Here is a 25,310-nt window from a genome sequence, read left to right on the forward strand (position 1 = left end):
ACTACTGGGGTGGAACGGAGCTGGCACGGATCTTCAAGACACCACTTGCTGGCACGGAGTAATGCTGTGAAAAATGTCAAGATCCAGTGGGGGACCTCTGGGTGTTCACAGGGTGAAAAATCTGTGGTTAAAAGTATACCATCAGAATGTGCTGGTCTTTACAATAGCATCACATGATAAAATCCCTGGCATGGATACATTATTTTTATTTTTACTTAAAATTGTGCATTAGTCAAATTGTATATTTTTTTATAAATGTGAGAAATGAGAATAATTTGAAGTATTGGAGACCTAGGGTGCATCTTTGTAAGAAGAGATACTTGATCATAAAAAGAGGAACAACTTTGATCATTAAAAGGAAGGTTTTGAGGATCTAACTAGTGCACACCTCTCAACAAAGAATAATTTCATTTATCTCCCTCAGGCAAACAACTTTATGCCACAGATACGAGCTCAGTCTCCTACAGAGACCACTGAGATCCATTACAGTTTAGAAGAGTGTGCTGCTGTAATTGTTCGATTATACCAATACAAGCTGAACATACAAAGAAGCCTCTATCAGAAAAGCAAAACCTGGAGTTAACTTTGGATCTTATCAGAGTACAAATACTCATTCATCACTTGCAAGCACTGAAGCATTATGCTGCTAGGATGACAAAAAACTGTTCATATCAGATGTAACTTATTCTTCATCTACTCCGTTGGAATGTAGTCAGGGAAGAAATAAATGCCATGTCTTACTCCGAAATAGCCTTCTATACGAATCTGACAAAATATATGAAACACCAGGATGATAATGTATCAAGGTTTGTGAAATGTACATTTCCTCGCTGCCTTTTAGGTATGTGAGGTTAGTCTAGTATAGCCCGTAGGTGACAAGTAATAAGATCATTCAAAAATGCCCATAAGTCATTTCGGGGGTTCACTTCAACGAGTGCAATCAACTCTCGTGGAGTGATTTTAAACATGGTCTGGAGAAAACAGAGACATGAGAGCAAAGTAGAGGGGGAGACGCATAGGATACACACTGCAAAAGAAAAAATGAAGACTGAAATCACACCTCAAAGAAAATAAAACATTAGATCCATCCGGGGATGTCAGGGACCATTGGTGTGCCAGTAATTGGAGAGCAGTTATCAGACATGAACTGCGGACGTGGGTTAGAAATCAGAGAAACAATGGAAATGCTGAGGGAAAGGTAAAACATGGCTTGGGAAGGCAAGGCGGGAGACAGAACATACACGGTCGGCGAGAAGCAATAGCAAATATAGGGACACTGAATATGGCAGAGGGGTGGACAAGGCAGCTTTACTAAAGAGACACCTTGGGAGGAACTTGAGTAATATTATGTACACCTTGAACCCCTCAAGCACACAAACTTTCATTTTTTTATTGCAGCATATCTTAGCCAAAAGATGAATACAGTTGTTATGTTAGGTGTGCACACCTCCAAGTTCGGCCTTTTAGGTACGAACATTCTCATACTGACCTTAAAGCACTAGGTACTTGTAAGTGCAACAGCTACTCTGCCTGGACTATCTTAAAATTACACTGACTTGAAATATTATCAGCAATGTGAGCAGAACTGAGAGCAAGCTTTGAGACTTCCCGTTTGCTGCTGGACCATACGCGTGGGTAGCACATGAACACTCTAAGCAGCATCGTAAACCCATCAGAATAGTGCGATTACGAGTAGGCAGTATACAACAGATTCATTCATCCGGAAGTAATTCAAAACATAACCAGTTTCATTCGACCGAAATGGTTCAGAAATCTAACCTATATGCAAATGCACGGGCCAAGCTAAGGGCAATGTTGCAGTTGGAACAACCCCACTTAAGTTTCAGAAAGGAGTTCAAATGTTTAGGGACACCAGACCTAATGCACTCCTCGTCCGTCTCTAAACACTCTTGCACCCCGCAGCACCCTGCATACGAGATCCAGCAATTAAAACGTGTTCAGGGATGCTCGGAAGGTAACAGTTGCAGTCTCATCTTAGAGAAAAGTTCTCAAACAAGAAATGTACAAAAAAGCACTGAAGAATTTCCACAGTAGACTGACTGCTCGTTTGAAGAACGGACAGAAGACCATTAGTGTTAAAATTGAGGCAACAAATCATACAGGTGAAAACATGGCATAAGTGGGCTCGTAGAAGTGGAACAGAGGACAGCTCAATAAAAGAACGGACATGGCAAGTCCAGTGGAGTACAGTACTGCAGAATCCTCAGATGAAATGAAACAGAGACTGCACGAAGAATGTACTGCAGAGCATACACACAAGGGATGGGCAAAAGAATGCTATTACTGGAAATAAACAAGGCAGAGCTAAAAGAAGAGCACACCCCTTACATGGAGAGAGGACTAGAGGGTGCTCTTAGGAGAGTACAGTAAAAAAAGGTGACGGGAGGGTACCTAGAAGGAGGTGTGTTCAGATTGCTCGCACAGGAAAAAGACAGGAAAACAAGGGAGAGCAGTAACAAAATGAAAGTACATGAGAGTGAAAGGGGAGGGAATAGAAAATAAAGTTTTAAGACGAGGAGAGTACATAACACGTATAATGGATAAGACAGGGTTAATAGGAAAAGATTGTGACAGGAGGCTCAAAGAGAAAATGGGCAAGAGTGCTTACTGCTGAATAACTACAAAGGTAATGGACAGAAGAGTGCTCGTAGGGGAAAAGCACAGGACCGCGCAGGAACCGCGCATACAAAGACAAGGAGAGTACAGCGGGATGTTAAAGAAAATGGCAAACAGTGCTTGCAGGGGAGTACAGCACAGCAGGTGCAAAGAAAGAATGGGCAGGCAAACCAACAGCGGCAGAGCACAGAGGAACCCGCATACAGGCCTGCAACTCCGGCTCCTCTGCAAATGGGTCATTAAAATCAGAGGAGAGGATTCGGATTATAGGTGCCTAGAAGGAGGCTAGATCGCAACTCTGATGGTCTGCTGCCAAGGATAGTTTCTCCATTCCCAACAGGAACCCGAGTTTGTGAGCAATGACGTGTAGTCGATATCTTCTCTGTTGCTCAGAGTGATGGTATTACCGGGTGGGCTGACCCTAGAGCCAGAGCCATCTGTCTCCCTTTCATGGAGCGTAGTGGGAAAGCTAATGGATTGGGCAGGCCTAGAATAGTGTATGCCGGGAAACGAGGGATTGTCGTGTTAAAGGCAAGATCATTATCATCTAAATATGGTCCCAGAAGCGTTTTAGTTTTGGGCTGCGCCACATGAGGTGTAGTAGCATGCCCGTGTTGCCGCATTCCCTCCAGCAATCAGCGGCCTTCGTTGAGTCCCAGGAATGGAGTCGAGCCAGTGTGAGATACCAATAGGAGGAGATTTTGTACGCAGTTTCGGTGCCTGCCGAGCTGTGGGCAGAGTGATAGGCTCTATAAAATATGTCTCCCCACTCCAATTCTGTCAGTTCTCTCCCCAGTTCGGCCTCCCATCGGCGCTGACCTGGTGTTATAGGCAGGGGAGTTTGAATGCTTAGGTGTGCATAGATCTCTGAGATCAACCATTTATTGTCATGGTTGGGGAGTACCCATTTATCAAATGGTGTGAGAGGACTCCGAGCAAGAGGTTGAACTGTGGGTTGTAGTACCCAATGGCAGACCTGTAAACATAGTAATCTATCGGCCTCAGTTAGAACATAGTCTCCTTTGAGGCAGTCAAATGGTATAATACCTCTTGCAGCCCCCTGTATGCCATCTGCAAAAGTTATTGAGGCTCATGCCTGGTGCAAAATCAGGGTTCGCGCATATGGCCGTCAAGGGTGAGGGAAAGGAAGTTAACCCTGCCTTGAGTGCAACTGCATCCCACATCTGAAAGACAGAGCTGGTGATGGGAGAAGAATGTAGGCCTATCGCTCTATGTTTGTGGGGGAGCCAGAGTCCATGAAGCACCAGTGTTTTTCAGTGAGAGGACAACTCCCCTTGACTAAGAAGTGCGACTGAGCCGCTAGGAAGTATTTCATAAGGCATGGGACCGCTAGTCCTCCCTTCCGCTAGGGATTGTACAATATCTGTCTGGAAAACCGCAGGGGTTTCCCACTCTAGATTAATTTAAAGATCGCTGCCTGAAGAGCAGGTAGTGTGTTCCCTGGTGGGGTAAGGGAAAGCGGTTGATAAAGATATAAGAGACCGCGGAGGATGGTCATTCTGATTGCCGCTACGCGGCCTATCCAGGAGAGTTTAGGGGGGCACCCTGTCTCCAGATCCAGGCGGTGTAGTTTGCGTGGGCAATTTGTGAGGTAGTACGGGCAAGTTCGATCCCCTCGTATGGAAGGTGTGTGGATGACCAGAGGAATGGGAATTGTGAGTGAGGGGTTGATTTCTGTGCGAGGGGAACTAGGTTTAGAATCTGGGACTTCTGCATGTTTACTCAGTGGCCAGATATCGTCCCACAGTTGTTTGGTTCAGTGACGACAGCCGGGAGTGAGACCAGCGATTAAGAGAGGGCTAGGATCACATTGTCCACATACAGGCTGATGGGATGTTAGTCTCTGCCGAATTTGATGCCTGAGATACTGGGTTTCGTTCAAATTTTCTGGGCCATGATTTCCATTTAGAGGGTGAAGAGGAGGTGGTACAGTGGGTTACCCGTCTCATTCCTCGTCCAATAGGATAGGGTTAGGAAGACACTCCGTTCACTCGGACCAAGGCCCTGGGCAAGTTGTAGGCACAATTGATCCAGCTCATCAGCTTGGGACAGAAGCAGAAGCAAGAAAGTGTCTCAAATAGATAGGGCCTTCTGTTGTCCATTAGATGCAGGAGGCGGTTTGTGTTGTCTCTGCATTGTCTGGTGGGGACAAAGCCTTCCTGATCTGGGCCCGCCAGGCATGCGGGGGTTCAGGTGAATAGTTCAGTATTTATATTAAGTAGCGATATGAGTCTGTAGGAGCCACAGGCAATTGGGTCCTTGCTCTACTTTGGGATCACTTTGATAGCCACTTCAACCATAGTGTCAGTGAGAGAGCTGGTGTCTGCAAAGGAGCTGAATATCCTTGTGAGGAACAGGGCAAGTTCTGGGCAGAAGATTTTGTAGAAGAGTGGGGTAAAGCTATTGGGACCTAGAGAATTCATGAGTTTCTGCCAGGCGACAGGTGACAATATTTCTTCTATGCGGATAGGTTTATCAAGGGCCTCCGCTTCAGATTGGGGAAGCGGTGTGAGGTCGCACCTGTCCAAGTAAGCAGAGGAGTCTATGGCTGTATCAACCTCAGCTGTATAAAGGGATTAATGTAACAGAAACATTTTTTGGTCCCTCCGGGGGAAGGATATGAATTAACCTCCACAACAGTGGTTGTACCATAAAGAACTTTCTGTACCAATGACGATTGTGAGTAATTTATCACATTTATTAGAAACTTAAATTCCACAATTTAAAGTAATCGAGGTGCTCCTGAATAACGGTGCAGTGTAAGTGAATTATGTGTTAGTATAAGTGTTGCAGTGCTATTTACATGAAAACTAAAACCAAACTGTGGTTAAAAGCATGAGGTCTCAAATAAGCACCTATAACCATAGGTACTGTGAGCCTGCTGAATGTTTCAAAAGCCAACCCACATTTTCTAATACAATGTTGACGTTTCGACCTCAATCAAAGAAATTAATTCAGGTGGGTCATCATCAGGACAGAATATTGAAATAGGAAGCATCCCTATTTGATTGTACTCAGACACATCCTAGTTGTGTTAAGAATAAAACTATACCAATTCACCTTCCATTTCATGTAGCCCTGGTGTGTTGTTAATAATACCACTTTTTTTTTTTACTTTGCCATTTAATGGCTTCAGGAAGATCTTAGACTGTTCCATGAAATTGAGCCAATTGTTTAAAGTCCTTTTTAAAACATGTTGGTGTGGTCCTATGTTAAAGTTAAGAATCTGCAGCCCTGATTTAATCAGGTTAAATGCTTTGGCTGGTAGATCAGCAGCAGCACTGTGAATCATTTTCATGGAACGATCTAAGACCTTCCTGAAGCCATTGGATGGCAAAGTAAAATAGTGAGTGGAGTGAGTCAGCTTCTCCTGAACCGATTAGTCTTTTTTATGTTTCAAGGAGGCCATATTCGCGGGGATAGAGGGATCCATGAGGGCTATGTCTTGTCCAAGGAAGAAGCAGTTGGCCCCACGAGGTTCTGGGGAGCTAATCCGCCACAGTAGGTCCAGGTGGCTGTAGGGCCAAGGGTGATACCAGGCTGGTCAATGAAAGGAGGAAGGAGGTGGCCAAGGTTGTTGCTTTTCACTATGTATTGGATATGACTTGTGCCTTGGGATCCCCCCTCTGCCCCCAGTAAGGTCTCGGTGTCAGGAAAATCAGAGAATGCCCCATTAGGGCTGCGCTGAGGAGAGGCTCTGTGAGTCCAAGGCCCATCCAGTGGAGGCAGTCATTGCGTTCAGCGGTGGTGTGCGTTCTGCACAATACAGGGTCAGATCACAGGGTCTGAGGGTGGGTCCTGCCAGGGAGAGTGCTTGCCATGGTCTCGCTGCCTACTATGGGTAGGAAGCGTTGGAGCATTTAGTGCAGGTGAGGTCACTTATGACCACCTCGGCGAGATCTCTTTACACGTAGATGTGTCTATGTGACGGCTGAGTTAAGAGTCCCATTACGATATCCAGGTGTTACCTTGCGATGGACAGGGCTCGGACGCTAGGAGGGTTGTTTCGTCATGTCTGTAGGGGGGTAGACCCTATTCCCAGCCAACAGAAAGCAGTGGCGATATTGTTTCAGCATTTGAAGCCTACCGTGCTTTAGCCAAAGTTTAGGAGGCCCACTGTGCTATCCAGCCTGTTTTAGTCGGGGAGTCCGGGGTCACAGCTTTGCTCCTCTCCAGCGCCTGCTAGGGGGCGGGTAGGCACACTTTTCAGGCTCGCAAGCCTCCGGGTTGGTACGTGGGGGGGTACTGGCATGCGGCTCTGGAGGGGCCTTAGGCCACAACAATCAGCCAATGCAGCACATCTTTATTCAATGGAGTGTGAGCTCACTGGCGTTGTGCAGGAATGCGTGGAAGGCCTGGTGCATGTCGCTTAGTAATAGGCCAAGAAAGATGGTCTGAGCAGAGGGCTATTGCGGAACTACAGGGGGAGTGCTGGTAAGTAGCACGCAGTTCGCAAGGGCTCACCGAGTTTCAGGCTCCTGTGGCTGGGCCCTTGGGTGGCCACGGGCAGGCGATTTGCTCCACAGTTCATCTTGAGGCCGCTCTGCCCTGTTCACAGTGGCGCTGCCTGGCTCTCACCGGTGCAGCGGTGGACGGACGCTAGGTGCTGCTCCCTAGCCAGGTGTATTCTCTGGTAGCCTTCACAGAGAGAGGAGATCGCAGGTGTGAGTTGGGCAGGTCCCATCCAGGGACCGGGACAGTCGACCGAACAGTTGCCTCCGAGCCAGGCGATCGGCAGCGAATACAGGTTCAGATCAGTCGAGCACAGCAGTAGGACCAGGAGGCACCCAAGGGAGCGCAGTCAGCCCTGGAGGCCACTATTTCTGGAAGCGTCCGATTGTCGCATGGAGCCCTGGACGTATGTTGCTGGGAGCCGCTGCAGCGCCCCTCCCCCCCCAGTGGCTGTAGAAGCGTTCAATAGGCATGCGGGTGGGGGTGTGGAGGGAGATTGGGAGCAGGGATGAGACCGGGGCTCTTTGGGCTCGGGATGCCACTAGATGAGGTTTTGATGGGCGCGGGCGGTAGAAGGACTACAAATCCATCTTAGTCCGACGCCATCTTGGCCACGCCACAATTCTTTCACTTTAGCCCCTTATATTTTATCACTGCTGCAAGTGACTTTTATTAAAATTAGTGAATCACACCTTTAGGCTGTGACAATTCTATTAATGACTCAAGAGGTAAGTCTATTGCCTTGTTTCCTCTTATTTAAATCTTTTATTTTTAAAGATGGAACAACATTATAGTCAATTAAACCATGCACAAGACAGAGGTAGTTGTACAGTGTTCATCCAGAACTATTTCAAGCTGCTCTCAAACATGGTGATCGTTGAAAAGGAGTCACAGTGGAGAAAAGTAATTGCCTAGGGTGACACTGGTTGGTCATCTTTGAAGCTGGGATTAAAACCAGGTTTCCTGATTAAACATTGTGCAATTCAGATCCTGGATGGATATTGCATTATTTCCCCTTCTGCCCTAATGAAACTCTTATTACTGACATAAGTCACAAGTCGTTGTCTTATACCTCCCCTGACTGCCTTAAAGTTGTTATAGATGGAGAAATATTCTAGTCTATATTATTATACCATATACAAAAAACGATTTTGTTTAGTGCACATTCTGAACTATATTATTTCAAATTGCTTTCAAATGTGTTGAGCACTGACAAGGAAGCAGAGTGAAGAAAAGTAGATGCACTGGGTCACACAGTTTGGTCAAGTGGGGATTGGAATGGTCTCTGGAACAGGTCCTCGCAACTAGTTCTGCCTGTGTCCAAAAAAAAAACACTTCTGACTGGCCTGGGCATGTTTTGCAAGTGCATACAAATTACCCTTTGTGTTTTTTTTATGCGATGAGCAAACAGAGGTGGAAACAGTCCTCTTCACTCAACAGCTACACCTTGGAGAGACACCATGCAAGTTTCCCACCTTCAGATGAAAGATACAGCTAGGGTAGCATCATCATAAGCAGATAATTAGGACAAGGCAGTGCAAGCTTAAGCTCCTCACAGAGTAGGAAAGCATGGCAACAGCAAAGCAATCTTTTCTCTCTCCTAAAGGCAATAAGCGCAACCATTTGTTTCTTCAGGACAGATCCAGCATTGCAGAGCTGTACAAATGTTCATTGCTGACTGAACATGAATGGTTGAGGCATGAGGACATGTAGGTTACAAACAGATGTCTGAGACAGCGGCTTAAATCACTGAGAGGAATGTATAGGGGAAGAGTGTGTGAATATGCCATTTCCAACATCATTCTCACTGAGGTGATATTCCATTTCAGAACACTGAAAATCCTGCTGCTGTCTCCCCTTTTATTCATTCGTTTTCCATGTATTGAAAAATTGCAGTGACCTAGCAGGTCATTGTTATTTGGAACATCGTCGCCAAAACTTAAGTAACTAGGCTCTAGACAGGCACACAGGTGTCAACCTTTTCGATAACGTTGTGAATGCGGGTGCATCAGGCTGTGCACAATCCCAGCCTTGGTGGTGCACCTGTTCAAAATGTTGAGGGCCGCCAGAGACAGGGAATGGACAGGAAAGCTCCCCTGGAATGAAAGCACATCAGACACTAGAGTGCTGGTAGGAGAAGACACAGCAGAAGGCACTAAGGGTGCCCCTAGAGGAGGGACAGCTAAATGCTTTTATAGCAGTGAGGGAGAGAATACAGAAGCAAGTAGAAGAGGAGTGGACATTGGGGTACTAATAGGAGCATACAGGAGCAGAACAAACAAGAAAATGCAAGAGCACACTTGTAAGAGCAGAGCACAGGCGAACTCAAACACGGGCAATGGATGAAAGAGCGTTCATTGTCCAACAGTGTTGCAAAATCCGCGCTTTATTTGAACCATTATTTATGAACCATAAACAGTACCAACAGGAAATGCTAACCCCAATAAATATTTCATGCAGCAGCTTCGTTGTTTGCAATATAACATAGCTGGTTTAAAGACATGCAAAATAGTAAAGCAATCTGGCATTACTAGGCACTCGGCGCGAGAAAAGAAATCAGAAATAGTGTGGCATTGTGTACTTGTACAATCACAACATTTCTCCCCGCTGTCTGAATCTAACCCCTCGAGCAGGGAAGCTAACGAGCAACAAATGAGCAATCCATCAAAAACACAGGCCGCCTCGCAGCTGAACCGTGCTCACGGCATCTCCTGGAATGAAGGCCTGCTTCCTGCATGCAAAGCTGAACTCGCGGGGTTACAGGTCCCGGCGACTGCGACCGTCGAAAGCGCGCTTAGCATGGCCCGTCTCTGGCCTGACTGGGAGATGAGACGACAGGAGTGCGCGACAGGGGCAGCCTACGTGCGTCTAGGAGCATACAGACCCCGCCATCAGGAGTGTGACAAAGCGTAGAGAGGAGCACGCGGTGTGCTGTCTTGTCATTCCAATGACATTAATTCAGATCGTGCCGGAAGCAAATCGCAACTTCGACGCACATTACTCTTTGGATTGATCATGCGGCATGAGCTGTACTTCGTTCTTTTCAGAAGTGACCGCGAGACGTAATAAAAACAGCTCACAGAGATATTACCACAATGGTTTAACAAAAGAATTAAATTACATTACGCTTACTAGTCCTAACGAGGCTCAGGCTTTGAAGGGGTAGCCAATACAAATATGTTAAGGGATCCTGGAGATTCCGATCATGCTAATGTAACTGTTCAATCTTAAGCATGCCACCCGCAAACAAAGAACCCCTTAGTTTTAAAGACAATGTGGTTCTAAGCTTGCTTACAATGACTTATGGCCAGGTGAGAGCCTCAAGAGCAGGGGGCTTCAAACTGGGGGGGCCCAAGTGATCCCAGGTGGGGGCGCTAAGCTCTGGTCAAAACAGTCATTACACAAATAACAATGTTTTGTTTTAAGCAGAAACATGTTATTGCGTTTTTAAAAAGTTAACTACTTAACTGCAAGGTTTAAATACATCTAGACATATTTAATCATTGCCATCTTTATAAAATAATTGTGAAAAAATTCTGAAGGGGGGCCCAATGATTTTTATTTTTCAACTGAGGGTGGGGGGTCGGGGGGGAATGAGTGTGGCATTACAAAGTTTGGAGACCACTGCTCTAGAGTGACCACTTGAGGGGATATCCATGTCCGACTGCAAAGCACCTATGCACCCCCCCCCCACCACACCAAAGCACTGTAGCTACGTATGTTCATGCTGATTTTTTTTTTCAAGTCAGTACTCCAGGGAGAAACCTGCATAACCATGTACCAGCAGACAAAAGCCTCTTAACGACTATTTTTTTTTTAATCCTAGTTAATCTTTCTGGTAGAGACTATCTAATATGTAAGGAATCTAGAAGTCTCTATCAGAATTAGTCTTCTGGCTTATCATGTACCTAGCCCTCATTCATCACCTAAACAATTGGCAGCCATGACAAGAGTACTATGCGAACCCCTTAAGGCGGCACCTGTGGGTGCACTTCAAAGGCGAGGCTTCTGCAGCTATGCTAAAAACCCCTACAATAATCAGAGGCAGTTAACCCCTATATTTTCAGGAAGACAAACAAGTGCCCCCCACAAAACCGTCACTGAAATCCACCAGGATGAAGGCATCAGTGTGTTGCACAGTGCCGCGCTTTACAATTTTCTTAAAATAACACAAGCGTAGTTTTGTACAGAGGTTGATCGAATACGAACTAACAGAAACCTTCTGTTCCACTATCTTAATTTTTACTTTAAATAGTTTGTTCGTTTGTTTATATAAGATTTGTCACTATTCTTTTTGAAGTTAAAGTATATCTTTTTATGTCCTAATTGGACTTGGAACTATCTTTGAACACAATTGCTTTAAATGGGCCCATGAGGATCTGGAACACATCTAAACTGTAATTTGTTTTGCCCAAGCCCCTCCCTCCAGCATCCTCTCTTGTTCCACCTCCAACCCACTGTTCGCAGTCCCACTCTCAGTTTATGCTTCACCTTCTGATTCAGAGTACAACTTGAGGATTATTTCTGACAAAAGCGGAGCTTTGACTTCTTGCGAAATAAAAGATGCTCACAATTAACCACAACAACACTTTCTTGGATGCATTTAAAGCAAACTGGCATGCTCTCATGAAACATAGCAGCATTATAAGACAAGGTTGCAAGAAGGTTGCATTGTCACATGTTGGGAAAGAGAACAGTGGTGCAGAGTAGACTGCAGTAACAGAGTACAGTGGCAGAGTGCAGTGTTGCAGAGCAGACTCGTAGAGTGCAGTGGTGAATAGTAGAGTGGTTTAGAGTGCAGTAGTGCAGAGTAGAGGGGGTAGAGAGCAGCGGTATAGAGTACAGTGGTGCAGAGTGGTGTGCTGAGTGCAGTGAAGCAGAATAGACTGGCGTAGAAAGCAATAGTGTAGAATGCATTGTTTCTGAGTCAAATGGTATAAGCGTGCATTGGCACTGAGAGAAGTGACTAGAGTAGAACGCTGAGGCACAGAGTAGCGTGGCACAGAGGGTAGTGGTGCAGCATAAATTGTAGTGACAGAATGGGGTGGTGCAGAATAGATTGTTTCAGAGAAGAGTGAAGTAGCCTTGAGGGAAATGGTTAAAGTTAGAGTGGAGTAGTGAAGGGTAGAGTGTAGTGGCGTACAGTGGATCCGTACAGAGTAGAGTGCACTGGCATAGTGCAACGGCATAGAGTGCAGGGTTGCTGAGGAGAGTGGCATTGTGTGGAGTGGCATTGCGTGGAGCCTAGTGGTGCACAGTAGAGTAGAGTGGGGTAGAGGGCATTGGCATAGAGTGATGCAGAGTAGAGACATAGGCTGAAGTGGGATAGAGTGGAATGTTGCAGAGTAGAGTGCAGTGACCGTGTGCCGTGGTATAGAGTGGAGTGGCGCAGAGTAGAGTGCAGTGGCATGGAGTGGTGTGGAGTGGGGTAAAGTGGAGTAGGCATGGTGTGGCAGCATACTGCCATTACAGACAACACATCTTCAACTGAAATTACCATGGCATTTGTACATACATACGGTTTTACTGATAAAAGTATACAGAGCACAAACTATAATGTGTGGCAATGTCATCGCCTAGAGTATTGCTTTATTTTGATGTTATGAAAATATTTGTACCTACTACACATCATAATTACCCCCTGCAGCCACCATGACTATCACATAAATCCTCTGAATTTGAAGTTAGAGAAAGAAAAGTGAACACCAAGCTCAATCAGAAGATGGAACCTATCACTTGACCTCTGTCTTTGAATTCACAGCAAATGTGACAAGATAAGAACAAGATTTAAAGAGATTTAAAGGACTGTTTACAGAAAGGGAGCACTCAAAGGATACTGTAAATAAGGTTTGGGCACGGGAAAGGACAAACTCTAGTTTGACAATCTAAAACAAATAAAGCCAGCACATAGAAAGAAAGGAAATGTAAGTTACAAAACAGAAAGCCAATGGTAAACAATGGGTCAAATGTATTCCCAGGGACACTTTTAGAATGGTCCCAAGATGTCTTTAGCATACCAGACAGCTATGCTGTCTGGTGGGCTCCGACCTAAAAATCACCTGCATTGCCAGATTGTGCTCCCTGAGCTATTGATCTGTTTTGACCTTTCTAGGGTGCTTTGTCCTATATCTTCTCACCTTGTGCTACAACTTCATAAACTCATGGATATTCTGGACCGCAATTAATTTGTTCACACTTCACCTGATTAGAGACCATAGTTGCATGACCTTACTCCTCGTGAGATTGAGCCCAATTCCACTGTCATCTTTCAGGTCCCTACTGTGTGTCTCTTTTGCATTGCTTTGTTGGTGCCCATCCCACAAGTTTTCAGTCTTTCCAAACTGGGGAAGATATCCTTTTCTGTTTAGTCTGCAACTGGAATGTATCTCAGTTGCGTGAAAGCACTTAAAATCTTCCCTCACTGATATTATTCTGCCATAACCAGCCCATCAACACTAGTGGAAACCCTGACTTCCTTGTCTCCAAATGGGTTGTCTCCCAAAAAGCAACTGGAAATTTTAGGAGCTGATTACTTACGAAATCATCAACCAAAAGAGTAACATTTTTATCTGCATTAATGGTATATTTTCACTGCAATTCAGCACATTACTTTTCTTGCTTATATGCAACACTCCTCCGTAAGTGATTTGTAATTCTGTGTTAGAAATGCAGATGTGCTGAAAGCAGAAACATTTTCTCCACTACTGAATGGATTTCACCTCAGCGTTAAACTAAAGTTTGTACTGAAACAGTGCAGCAATGGACATTTCCACTAGAGCTAGTAATGAAACTGGTCTTACCTTTCTGGTAAGTGGCACTTCAATGGGAACAGGAACAACTTCTGCCAGCAAGCAGCCGTAAAACGCAACCATGAAAGCAGCAGGATCATTGTTGGGAAATACAAGGGCTACCTGGAAAAAGGGAAATAGATGATATGAATCTTTTTAATTTTAATTTTATTTTTTCATTTGTCTCCAATTGACCATTTAATCAATCAGATACCGAATTCTGAACTTTTCAATGTTTGTATGTGAAGATACATCATATATAATATATCATCACTGAAAAAAAACAAAGGTTACAGGGACAGTACAGTTAGGTTCTGAATTTACTTGAATAAAACCATAGAAATTCAGCAGTTATAGTTCTTTCAAGTAACTATAACTCAAGCTATAAGGCAACTATAACTCATGCCCTTGCCATGCACAGCTTTCTTATCAATAATGTTATTGCAAACGTTGCAGTGATATCAAAGATGGCACACAGGATCTCATCAATGACATAATATGTGGATAAATTAGCTGTGTATGGCGAAGGCACGAGTTATAGTTACCTTAGGGCCAAGGTTATAGTTATAAGATTATAGTTAAGGTTATAGTTACTTGAAAAAACTAACTATAACTGATGAATTTCTATGGTTCTGTATGAGTAAATTCAGAACCTAACTATAACGTTCCTGTAACCTTTGTTTTTTTCAGTGAATTTCTATGTGTGTTTTTTTTTTTTACGTAAAGTAGTCTTAATTACTATACAATATTCCAACCCCGCTGCGCACGGTCAAAGGTGGGTTGCAGCCAAGCCCTTATAACAACCCAAATCTGCACCACACATGGCCTTTGGCCGTGCACACCTCAGGTTGGCCACAGGGCCTGTCTCTGTCAGTGGATGTGTGAGTGGGTGTGTGAATGTCTGATGGGGTCTGAAAGTGGGTATGAGTGGGTGTGTGAGTGGGCACCTGGGCCTCTGAGTGCATGTATGATTGTATGAATTTGTGTATTAATGAGTGTTTTTTCGTTCAAATTTTTCCATAATCGCAAATATTTTGCAAATAACTCACTAACATTTGCAAATTTTCACTAATATTGCACACTGTGACGCAAAATAATATTAAACCTATAATTGTCCCCTAAAACACACCTATCTCACACTCCTAGGTTCAGGATACCTTCACTATGACCCCTTATGCCACTTTCAATTAGAATTTTCACCCCCGGGGACCATGTCCCGTGAAATAAAATGGCAGTCACAACTTTCTAGTCAGGTTGTGGTCAACCAATTGCAACCCTTATTTTCGCACACGTATTGCAAAAATTCGCAAATTTCACCAATTATTTGCGTCTAGAGATATACAAATGTATTTGCTCTTTAATATATCCTAAATTACTGAACGGATTTACACCCAATAACAAAAAGCACAATCTGCTTACCGGCAGCTAGCTTTCTGCCAAATTTAGTGTAATTCCGTCCAGTGGTTCAGGCTGTAGAAGTGCTGACAGGTTCAATGAAAATTAATATGGGAAACACAATGTTTTTTGAGCCCCCTTTTTCTTTGTCCCCGCTTGACGGATCACCCCGAAACTTACCATGTGCAACAAGAATCACCAGGCCACTTTTTTGTCGAAATTTTCATCAAACGCTGCCAAAGACATAGGCAAGTCAAAAAACACTTTTTCTATGGAAACATGGTCCTAACTATAACTACCTACTGGCGACCGCCAGTAGGTAATATATATATTTGTTTTCCACTTAAAAAAAAAAAAAAACACTAAGGTTACAGGAGCGTTATACTTAAGTTCTGAATTTACTCACACAAAAACAGAGAAATTTAGCAGTTATAGAATTATTTCAAGTAACTATAACTCGTGCCCTAGGGAAATTATAACTCATGCCCCCGCCATGCACAGTTTTCTCTTCAGTAATTTGACTGCTAATGTTTCATTGATATTTTTAATGACGTTATAAAAGTTGTCATGAGTGCTAAAATATCTGGGGTAATTAGCAGTGCATGGCAAGGGACTGGGTTATAGTTACATTAGGATGAAAGTTACAGTTACTTGAAATAACTAACTGCTGAAATTCAATGGACCTAAATATAATGGCCCTGTAACCTTTGTTTTTTTATGTGAATGCCTATGTTTTCTTAATTCTATTTCCTAGCTATAGCGTCCTTGTAGTCTGTTTTTTTCATTAAATTTCAATGTGTTTTTTTAACGCAAAGTAATTTTAATGACTATACATTAAACCAACCATGGCCTTGCGAGGTGGGGGTTGGCCACAGGCCAGGCCTTGCAGACAACCTCCTATAACCAGCCAATCCTGCGCTATGCATGGATATTGGCCGTACGTGGTGATGGTTGGCTGCAGGGCCTGTCCTACAGCCAGGCCGTGCAGCCAACCCCCTACATCCGCTCAACCTCGCATCACGCACGGCCTTTGGCCGTGTGTGCCAAGGGTTGGCCACAGGCCAACCACCTATAACCACCCATCCCTGTGCCACTTACAATGAAAAATGTTCAGAAAAATAGCAAAAAATGTATTTGACAAGTAAAAAAAAAAGTGAGATCACCTTTCAGTATGTACCTTACATTTTTGAAGTTTAAAAGAATTTAAAGCTGAGACAAGACAACTGAGACACCTAGACTGGAACCCTCAACCTTCTGTGTGAGGGTCTGAAACATAAACTACTAGGCCACAGATGACTCCTTAGTGTGCAGTGTCCAAATATCTCCAAGAGATTCAACCCATATATGGTGATGGTAGAAAATGACATAAAAGTTCCATTACTAGGAATGTTTAATATTCTAAACACAAATAAATAAACAGCCACACTGCCAAGAGATACCAAGATTTGAACTTTCAACCTACTGAGTGACAGTCCAACAGCTTTACCAGTAGGCCAGACGACTCTGTTCTGTTGTGCATCAAAACCTCATTATAACATTTGCACCAAATATCTTGCTTGTATGCTGCTTTAAGTCATTCTATGGAGAGACCATTGCTATTGTTATTGCAATGGTCTCTCCATAGAACTACTTCAAAGCGGCACACAAGCAAGATGCTTGGTGAAAGCACAGGACCGCAGGGGGAGCCTGAAGGCCCTGCGGTCCTAGCCGGCTCCCCGCTTCCTGCGAACCCCGGCACTGCTCCGACAAGCAGGGAGCTGCTTTAAATAGTAGATGCCTGCTTGCAGGAGCAATGTTTTCATCTCTTTCCCTGCACACATAATTGCATGCAGGGAAAGAGACGAAAACTCCGCTTTTAGCATGCAGAAACTGTTTAACAGCCATTGCTTGCTTAAAGTGCAGTAATGTTTGCTTTTGCTTGGTGGGAGCTTTCAGCTCCCGCCAAGCAGAAGCAAACAGCTACCTCCCGATGGTAGGCACTTACATATACTGTATTTTCCGCACTATAAGGCGCATCTAGGAGCCTTACATTTTCTCAAAAATTGACCGTGCGTCTTATAATCCGGTGCGCCTTATGTGTGCACTGAGTTCCAAAATCTGTAAAAATGTTGTTGTGCGACTTTGGTAAGCGCTTTGCTTGATTGACTGTCGGACCATTTTTCGCTGACACAGGGACGTAATACGTACACTACGTAAGCTGGAAGCGATAAACCAATCAGAGAACATTACGTAATACGTACAGTACGTATGTTTACCTTCTCCACTCCTCTGGTAGGTATACTACCGGTATGCTGCAAAACAACATTTGTTTGTCTAAGGACCCCCGAAAATGGCACCAGTGAAGAGACATGCTTACGAGGCCCAGTTTTTACAACACTATGAACACCGTTACCTTTTTTTGTAGACCGTATGTTTTAGCATGCGCCTTATAATACGGTGCGCCTTATGTATGGGTTAAGTACAGAAATAGATCCCGTAATTGAGACTGCGCCTTATAATCCGGTGCGCCTTATGGTGCGGAAAATACGGTAATTAATAAGCCCCAGTGAGGTGGTGGTCCCCAGGGCTTCTCTAAGCGGATCAATCCGTAGTGGAACTGGGTCCTAAGATATCTATATTTTTTAACTTTTAATATCTCCAAAACTACTGAACTAATTTACAACAAATCACAAAAAGCACAATCTGCGGAACAGGATCTTTCCTCCAAATCTGGTTTAGTTCCGTTCAGCGGTTTAGGCTGTAGGCATGTCTAAAGACCCTATGGAAAAATGAATGGGGAAAATGCGTTTTCGGGACCCCCCTTTTTCTCATGTCCCACTTGACCAACCACACCAAAACTTTCAAGACAGCAGCTGAACTGACCAAAGTATACGTTTCGAAACTTTCTTGAAAATTTGTCACGCACCGCCAAAGTTATTTGCAAAACAAAAAACGCACTTCCTATGGAAACTAGGTTCTAGGTATAACTGGTGACTGCCAGTAGGGAATGGATTGATGGTGACTGCCAGTAGGGAATGGATATATGTATACACACACACACACACATATATATATATATATATATATATATACACACACACACACACACACACACACACACACACACACACACACACACACACACATATATATATATATATATATATCAGTAATGGGCATCAAGTGCCCGGCAGTTTACTATTAGAGTAACTATCTGATGTCCAAAGTTACACAAACTAATAGAAAAACTTGATGCCAAACATCAGTCGTGTTCATGTGGTCTGGTAACCGCACAAAGAACAGACTTTTGTATATGAAGATCAAAACGGGAAGTGAATGGCTAAACAACAGACTTGTTGACATTACCAGAACCATTCAAGGTTTGCTGAAGTAAGAGAAAAACATTTTTTTTTTTTAAAATCAGTTTATCTTTAATACTGCAGCAAAGAGGAAGAAAAAAAACACGTTTATAAAAGACAACAGGTCACACCAGTGCGCTATGTTGAAGTTTGTTGATACACAGCCGCTGTCACTATCATAAGCATAATAACAACTTAACATCAAGACCACTGAACTTCTAAAAAGAGTGTCTTTTTGCAGTATAATTTACACATAAGAAAGCCACCCTGCAAGAGAAATGTGCCTTCACTATAATCTCGGCAGCTTTATTTTAGACTGAGAACGAGTGAGAACTGCAATTTGCTCCCAGACAAAAGAAAACGTCTAACATCTTGCTAAAATAACATTTCAGATGAATCTCTGATTCACACACTAAGTATGAGAACTAATAATTTCAACCTGGAAATGGCCGTCAGCCTTACAACACATAATTAAGAATCGCTGCAGAAGGCAGGATATGTATTAGGCTATAGGAATTCTGAATGTCTAAAAAAAAAAAAAAAAAAAACAGCGCGCACTCGTGTATTTTTCCTTGCCACTTTCAGTAGTCCTATGAGTGGCAGGGTTTTAAAAACTGGCACAGTGGGTATGATCCTTTCTTTTTCTCTCTTGCTAATTCCGTGCTGTGCATTAAGCCCTTGGAACCACAGTGTGCGGTGGTAAAGAAGAAATACTAAAAACAGCACAGAATCTGTGCCCTCTGGGCAAAGGCATTAACTAACAGTGTGAGACACCCATTAAAGATTATTGTTTAATTAAAAGTGTCTGTTCGGGGACAAATCTTAGCAGGAGCATGCTGGCACTAAAATAGATGATAATCCACAGGGAAGGGAAGCAGCCAAACTTTTTAGTGTCCAAATATCCGATAACACCGAATTAGGAAAAATGCAATTTGACCTATTCGCGAGAGCTGAGGGATGGCTGAGGTAAAAGTGTATGAGATTTAGGGCCAGATGTAGCAAAGGATTTGCGCGTCGCAAACTGCGAAAATTGCCGTTTGCGAGGCGCAAATGCCTCTTTGCCATGCAGAAATGCATATTGCGAGTCGGGACCGACTCGCAATATGCATTTCAGAATCGCAAATAGGAAGGGGTGTTCCCTTCCTATTTGCGATTCGGAGTGGTATGCAATACCATTTGCGACCGCATATGCGGTCGCAAATGGTGTCGCAGTTACCATCCACTTCAAGTGGATGGTAACCCACTCGCAAATTGGAAGGGGCCCCCATGGGACCCCTTCCCCTTTGTGAATGGACCACAAATTATTTTTTCAGGGTAGGTAGTGGTCCAAGGGACCACTACCTGCCCTGAAAAAATACCGAAACTAAAGGTTTCGTTTTTTTTTTTTTTAAGTGCAGCTCGTTTTCCTTTAAGGAAAACGGGCTACACTTAAAAAAAACAAAAAAAAAAAACTGCTTTATTGAAAAGCAGTCACGAACATGGAGGTCTGCTGACTACAGCAGGCCTCCATGTTAGCGAGTGCCTATAGTCGCTATGGGGCCGCAATTTGCGACCCACCTCATTAATATTAATGAGGTGGGTCTTTGCGAACCCATAGCGACTCGCAGACGGTGTCTGAGATACCGTTCGGCATTGAAAATTGCGACTTGCAATTTGCGAGTCCCTCCGACTCGCAAATTGCAAGTCGCAATTTCCAACTTTGCTACATCTGGCCCCAAGTGCTAGATGTATCATCATCCCGGTTTGTATTTCCTAAATAGCGATTTTTAAGAAATCGCTATTTAAGAAATGCAAAATGGGATGTATGAAAATTGCGATTCAGTAATAGCGATTTCTTAAAAGTCGCAAACGCTATTACCGAATCGCAATTAGGGAATGGGACTCCATTCATTCCTATGGGTATAGGCCCATAGGCGCAAATAGGTTTGCATTACCTTATTTGGGAATTCCTGTTAAGAATTCGCAAATTAGGTAATGCAAACCCCAGGGTGCTTGGGGCCTAAGGCCCATTTTGATGCATCCCAACAAACATGTTTGTGGACATGTAAAGCGCACACGTGCGCTACATGTCATTTTTAAAAATGCATTTGTAATGCATTTTTAAAAATTGCACATGCTTACTATCAAACTTGAGTTTGTGGTAATTGCATTTCCAAAATGCCAAATTCGCATTTAGGAAATGCATGATACATGTGAATAGGTAATCGCAAATAGGTATTCCCTATTTGCGATTACCTATTTAGGGAGTCGCAATTTTAAGGAATTGCTATTTTTGCGATTCCTTAAAATTGAACTGCGAATTCCTTTCATAAATCACGAAAGGCGATTTTGCATTAGCAAACAGTGGAATTTTGCGATTCACAGCGTTTGTGAATGCAAAATCCTCTGATACATATGGCCCAAAGTTCAGACTAACTCAGTCGAAAGGCTTCGCAACAGCTTTAGTGAGCTTTACTTAAACTCGTGCTAACGTGATCAAGAAGACAAAGTTTCACATTTGGACGGCTGGCGACACTGGACTCAAATTTGTCATAACAATCAAAGTCTATATTAACAGGCTAGCACAACGAAGGAAGAAAACTACCAACAAGCACATCGCTGGCATTTTCACCGCAAGCACACTGAAGGAGTTGTGTCATTCTCTCGCTAGTGGGCGCTAAACCCTGGAATAAACTACTAGTGTGATTAATCCCCATAATTTGCTTTAACATAATTAAACAAAATTCATTAAAAAAACTAGACATACTGCAGAAATTCGTACTCGAGTCTATTTGAGCAGTGAGAACGCATTTTTGCTCTCAGAAAGTGCAAAAAATCTCACGTGCCACAAATAACAGGCACTCATAATTACACCACTAGGACAATGGCACAATTTCAAGGATTTCAACTAATAAGCATAATGCGAGATTGTGTTATCATAACAGGAATTTCGCCCCCCCCCCCCAAGAATAACTAGGCTGAGCTCTAGAGAAGCTAATCACTCTCTGAAATACACTTTCCTTTTTAACTTCAGTTCCAGTTTGCCCAAGTAGAGAACGCCTTCCGCCCTGGTTCTCAGATACACCGAAGTGTCACCTGCAGTGCAGTTATAAAATTTAGAAGATCAAACGGTAGAGCCATTGCTAGTACCTTGCTCCTTAATCCAACTCTGTGGATTTCTATTTCAGCTTAAGTATAATAAAATTGTCGAATGCTGGTTCAAAAGAGTCAATTTGCAGTAGAGTGGCATAACAACTGTTTCCAAAGCTCTACTACCATTAGTAACAAAGCCACTCCGACGTGTAGTGGAGGAATGCTTACAACTATCAGTCTGTAAGTAAATACTATTTGGGTTTTTTAGACCCTTTCCTGAAAATGCTTCAATATAGCCTTTGCAAAAATTTTCACGACTGGGTCAACAGAGAGCATTTTGAAGGACCATGCGTTTTTTGTTTATTGTAAACTGGCACTGGTATTGTCTTTTCTAATCAAGATATGAAGCATGTCTTTGTAATCAGTGGCAAAAAATAATTGCAGTCCACCAGTAGCGGAAGCTATTCAAATCTACATTGTGGAGGCCAGCCAGGCCAGTATTTCTTTAGGATACTATAGCCTTAAAGCCCTGCTCCAGCATTAAAGGCCCTTTCGAAAGGGCCTTTAATTAGGGAGCGGGACTTTAATGCAGGCATAACCCAGCTACTGAGGGCTTTAAGGCTATAACATTATTCTGCAACTAGAGGGTAGAATGTTCTAATGAATAAAACAAAGGTCTCACGAGCCCGAGGGGACTGAAATCACCTCAGACTCCAAGAGGGCTTTGTTCACAGCAACAGGTGTGAATGAAAACATTGAAATGTTGGAGATCTGGGCTCCTACCAACCATTAGAAGCCCAAAGCACTCCATTGTTTTCAATGGACCTCCCAACATTTCAATGTTCTAATAGACCTTGGACGAGGATCATTGGTTCCAAGCAGTCTTATTCAATTCGCTCCTCCGTTTAACAGGAAAGAGTGTCTCGCTGGTACAATACTGCCCATAAAGTGCCTTCATGTGTCTTAAGCATACACGCTCAGTTTCAGTGTTCTGAAAGAACAAAAGGTGACTAAGTGATCTAAGTCTCCTAAATAATTAAATAATAGTATTGTCTTCCCAGCCTTATCTACTGCTGTAGCATCTAGTTTTCAGATGGTGATATTTCTTTCTTGCATAGCTTGATCAATATGTCTCAGTTGCTGTACATGATTTTTTGTTGCCATTTGATCAGATTCTTGTACTTTGTTATTAGTTTCTTTATTTAATTTAACAGTAGGTGAGACACCAAAGAACATTGCTGTAACAGACATCTAAGCTCAGCATTTCTTTACCTACCAGAGGGGAATCTGCTGCACCACTGTCAAAGAGGATATATATGGGGCCCTTCAATGTTTTTAACTTTACCTTTTCAGTCTTCAATTCCATGGCTTCTGCAAGCAGCTCCGAGTCCCCCTTAGACGCAAAAACTTATTCTGCTCCACCTCATCTATTTACCTTATATAGAGCAACTTCATCTCTCAGGTCCTGGTCACAAGTACCCAGGGTAAAATATGCATTAGATTGCACTTGGGGAAATGATCACTCTAGAATATGGTGTAAATACATAGAATTATGGATTGGGAACAGTGTATTAAGGGGCTGTATTTAGTGGCTTCAAATAGATAGGATCGAAGCTCAAGTTGTCTATGATGTCACTCTGAACCCCAATGCACTAAAATGAACACATTTAACACAAAAAAAGAACACAAGGCCTTACTGCCATACTCTGCTCAAGAAGGAGTTTCTCATTTGTTCTAGAATCACTGGTATCAACATCAAGATTTGTCAGAAGCCTTGTGATTTTTAGAAACAACCAGCACTCCACTGTGAGTGAAAAATGTTCCAGCTCTAGACTCCACTGCAGTTCACTATCTGTCACTTTCATGGGCAGTGCATATCTTGGCCACAGTCTGATAATAAAGGGCGTGGCGAAGGGTCTGACGTTTAAAAACAATTCCTGTCATTGTGTTAAAAAATCTTGCTCCACCTCATGTCCATTTAAGTTAGGTGGATCACGAAAATGTGGTGTTCTTAAAATTGGGTCTTGGTTCTGTAAAGTGCGGGAAACACTGTTATAGCAGTTTCAAGTTTAACTAGATACTGGGATACTTAAACTACTACATCTTCAATGGCAAATCTGTTTTTAATTTATTTCCACTGCCTAGAAGCAAGTCAGCTAATAACAAATAACCTAAGAACTGCATACTTTAATACCTGTGCTACTTTTTTGTTACTCTGACTTGATAATCCGAATGAAACAGAGTGACTGATCTGTTGACGTTTAGCTATATGCTTCTACTAAGCACTGCTCATTGTCACTAGTGAGGGACTCCTAGCTGATCCTGTGCTTCAATCACCTCCAGGCTGAGCTTCAGCAAAAACATTAGTCCTGTCTAGCTGCCATCCAGACACCTGAAAGCCTGCTGAAGGTCCCTACCAGCAAGACACAGAACTCTCAAACATAACCTATGGCACAGTGAGATGAACTCCAACCTGACCCCTGGACGTCAAGATTAAAAAAAAAAAACCTTGCCTTCCACTTCAATAAGGAGCTGTCTATGGGTGGCCGGGTGGACGCAGTGGTCTTGTCATCTTTCCACCAGATGAGACTATTGAAAAAGATCCTTCTCTTTTTCTCTCAGCAGCACCTGTGGGCTTCAGTGGTAGGTGCAAGGCTCCTCAACACACTAGACTATGCTAATACCCTTTACCTGCAGCTCCCAGTAGTTGCAATGCAAACGCTTCACAGGGTTCTGAAGATGGCAGTCAGACGTAATTTCTGCACTTCACAAGTTTGACCATGTTCACTTCATTGCCTCCCCAGTCGCAACAATTTCTGCAGCATTGTGCTTGGCTCATCACGCTTTTCTTGGAAGTAGACCACAAGGCATTTTCTAAAGCAACTAAGGGTGTGTACCACCTTACATATTGTGTTCTGGCCCTCTCACCTTGTTCTCCGCCTCCCATCTCAGGACACTCTTGTCTTGGAGGCTGGCCTATTCTGTTTCTGCTTGCCAGCTTGGTATTGGATTATTCCGACTCTGCAACTAGCTAGTCATGGAACATTCCATAAGGCCTAGAAGTTTCACATTTATCCTGTTAATTATTATTCCCTCTGCTTGGTCTTTTGTCTGCACACAAGAGACCTTCGTGTGCACGTAGCTCCTAATAACACCTTCAGTTACTTGTCCACTCACAACACACAAAATATGCACACCATTTTATTGCTGCATTCCAACAATAAAACACTGCAAAGAGAGTCGTCATATCAAAAGAGGAGCACGGGCAAGGGTAAACAGCCCAGTGGAAACAAGAAATATACTTGTTAGTTTAATGTTACCGAGAGTGTACTGAAGAAGCTGTTTGTTTGTCTCACATGATGTTTTTTGTGAAAAAGGGCTAAACAAATCTTTTTCAAGATAACGCTGAAAGTTACTGATGTGATGACTCTTTATTCAATCTTGTAGAAACTAACACTGGTTGTTTTTATTTGACAACTAAGGAACTTGAAAACTGTGGAACGAATTTCCAATGACTGGAGTAATTTAACTCTGTTTTATCGAAAATGAACGTTGATGTGCATGGGTTTCTTTAAGTTTTTATATTAGTTCCAAGTTTTAATATTGC

At 43.2% G+C, this 25,310-nt stretch overlaps 1 protein-coding gene across 8 annotated transcripts in view; it reads right to left on the reverse strand.

Moving 5' to 3' along the window:
* DIP2C (disco interacting protein 2 homolog C) overlaps positions 1–25,310 on the reverse strand; it is a 1,002,241-nt gene that overhangs the window by 352,932 nt on the left and 623,999 nt on the right. For 4 of the 8 annotated variants that reach the window (XM_069211176.1, XM_069211178.1, XM_069211177.1 and 1 more), the window contains one exon: positions 13,911–14,021. In XM_069211176.1, coding sequence (XP_069067277.1) covers positions 13,911–14,021 — 111 coding nt within the window. The remainder of the gene's footprint in view (positions 1–13,910; positions 14,022–25,310) is intronic. The other 4 variants (XM_069211172.1, XM_069211173.1, XM_069211175.1 and 1 more) reach the window with 1 other exon arrangement.

The sequence above is a fragment of the Pleurodeles waltl genome, chromosome 10, assembly GCF_031143425.1.
Source record: "Pleurodeles waltl isolate 20211129_DDA chromosome 10, aPleWal1.hap1.20221129, whole genome shotgun sequence".
In the NCBI taxonomy this organism is placed as follows: domain Eukaryota; kingdom Metazoa; phylum Chordata; class Amphibia; order Caudata; family Salamandridae; genus Pleurodeles; species Pleurodeles waltl.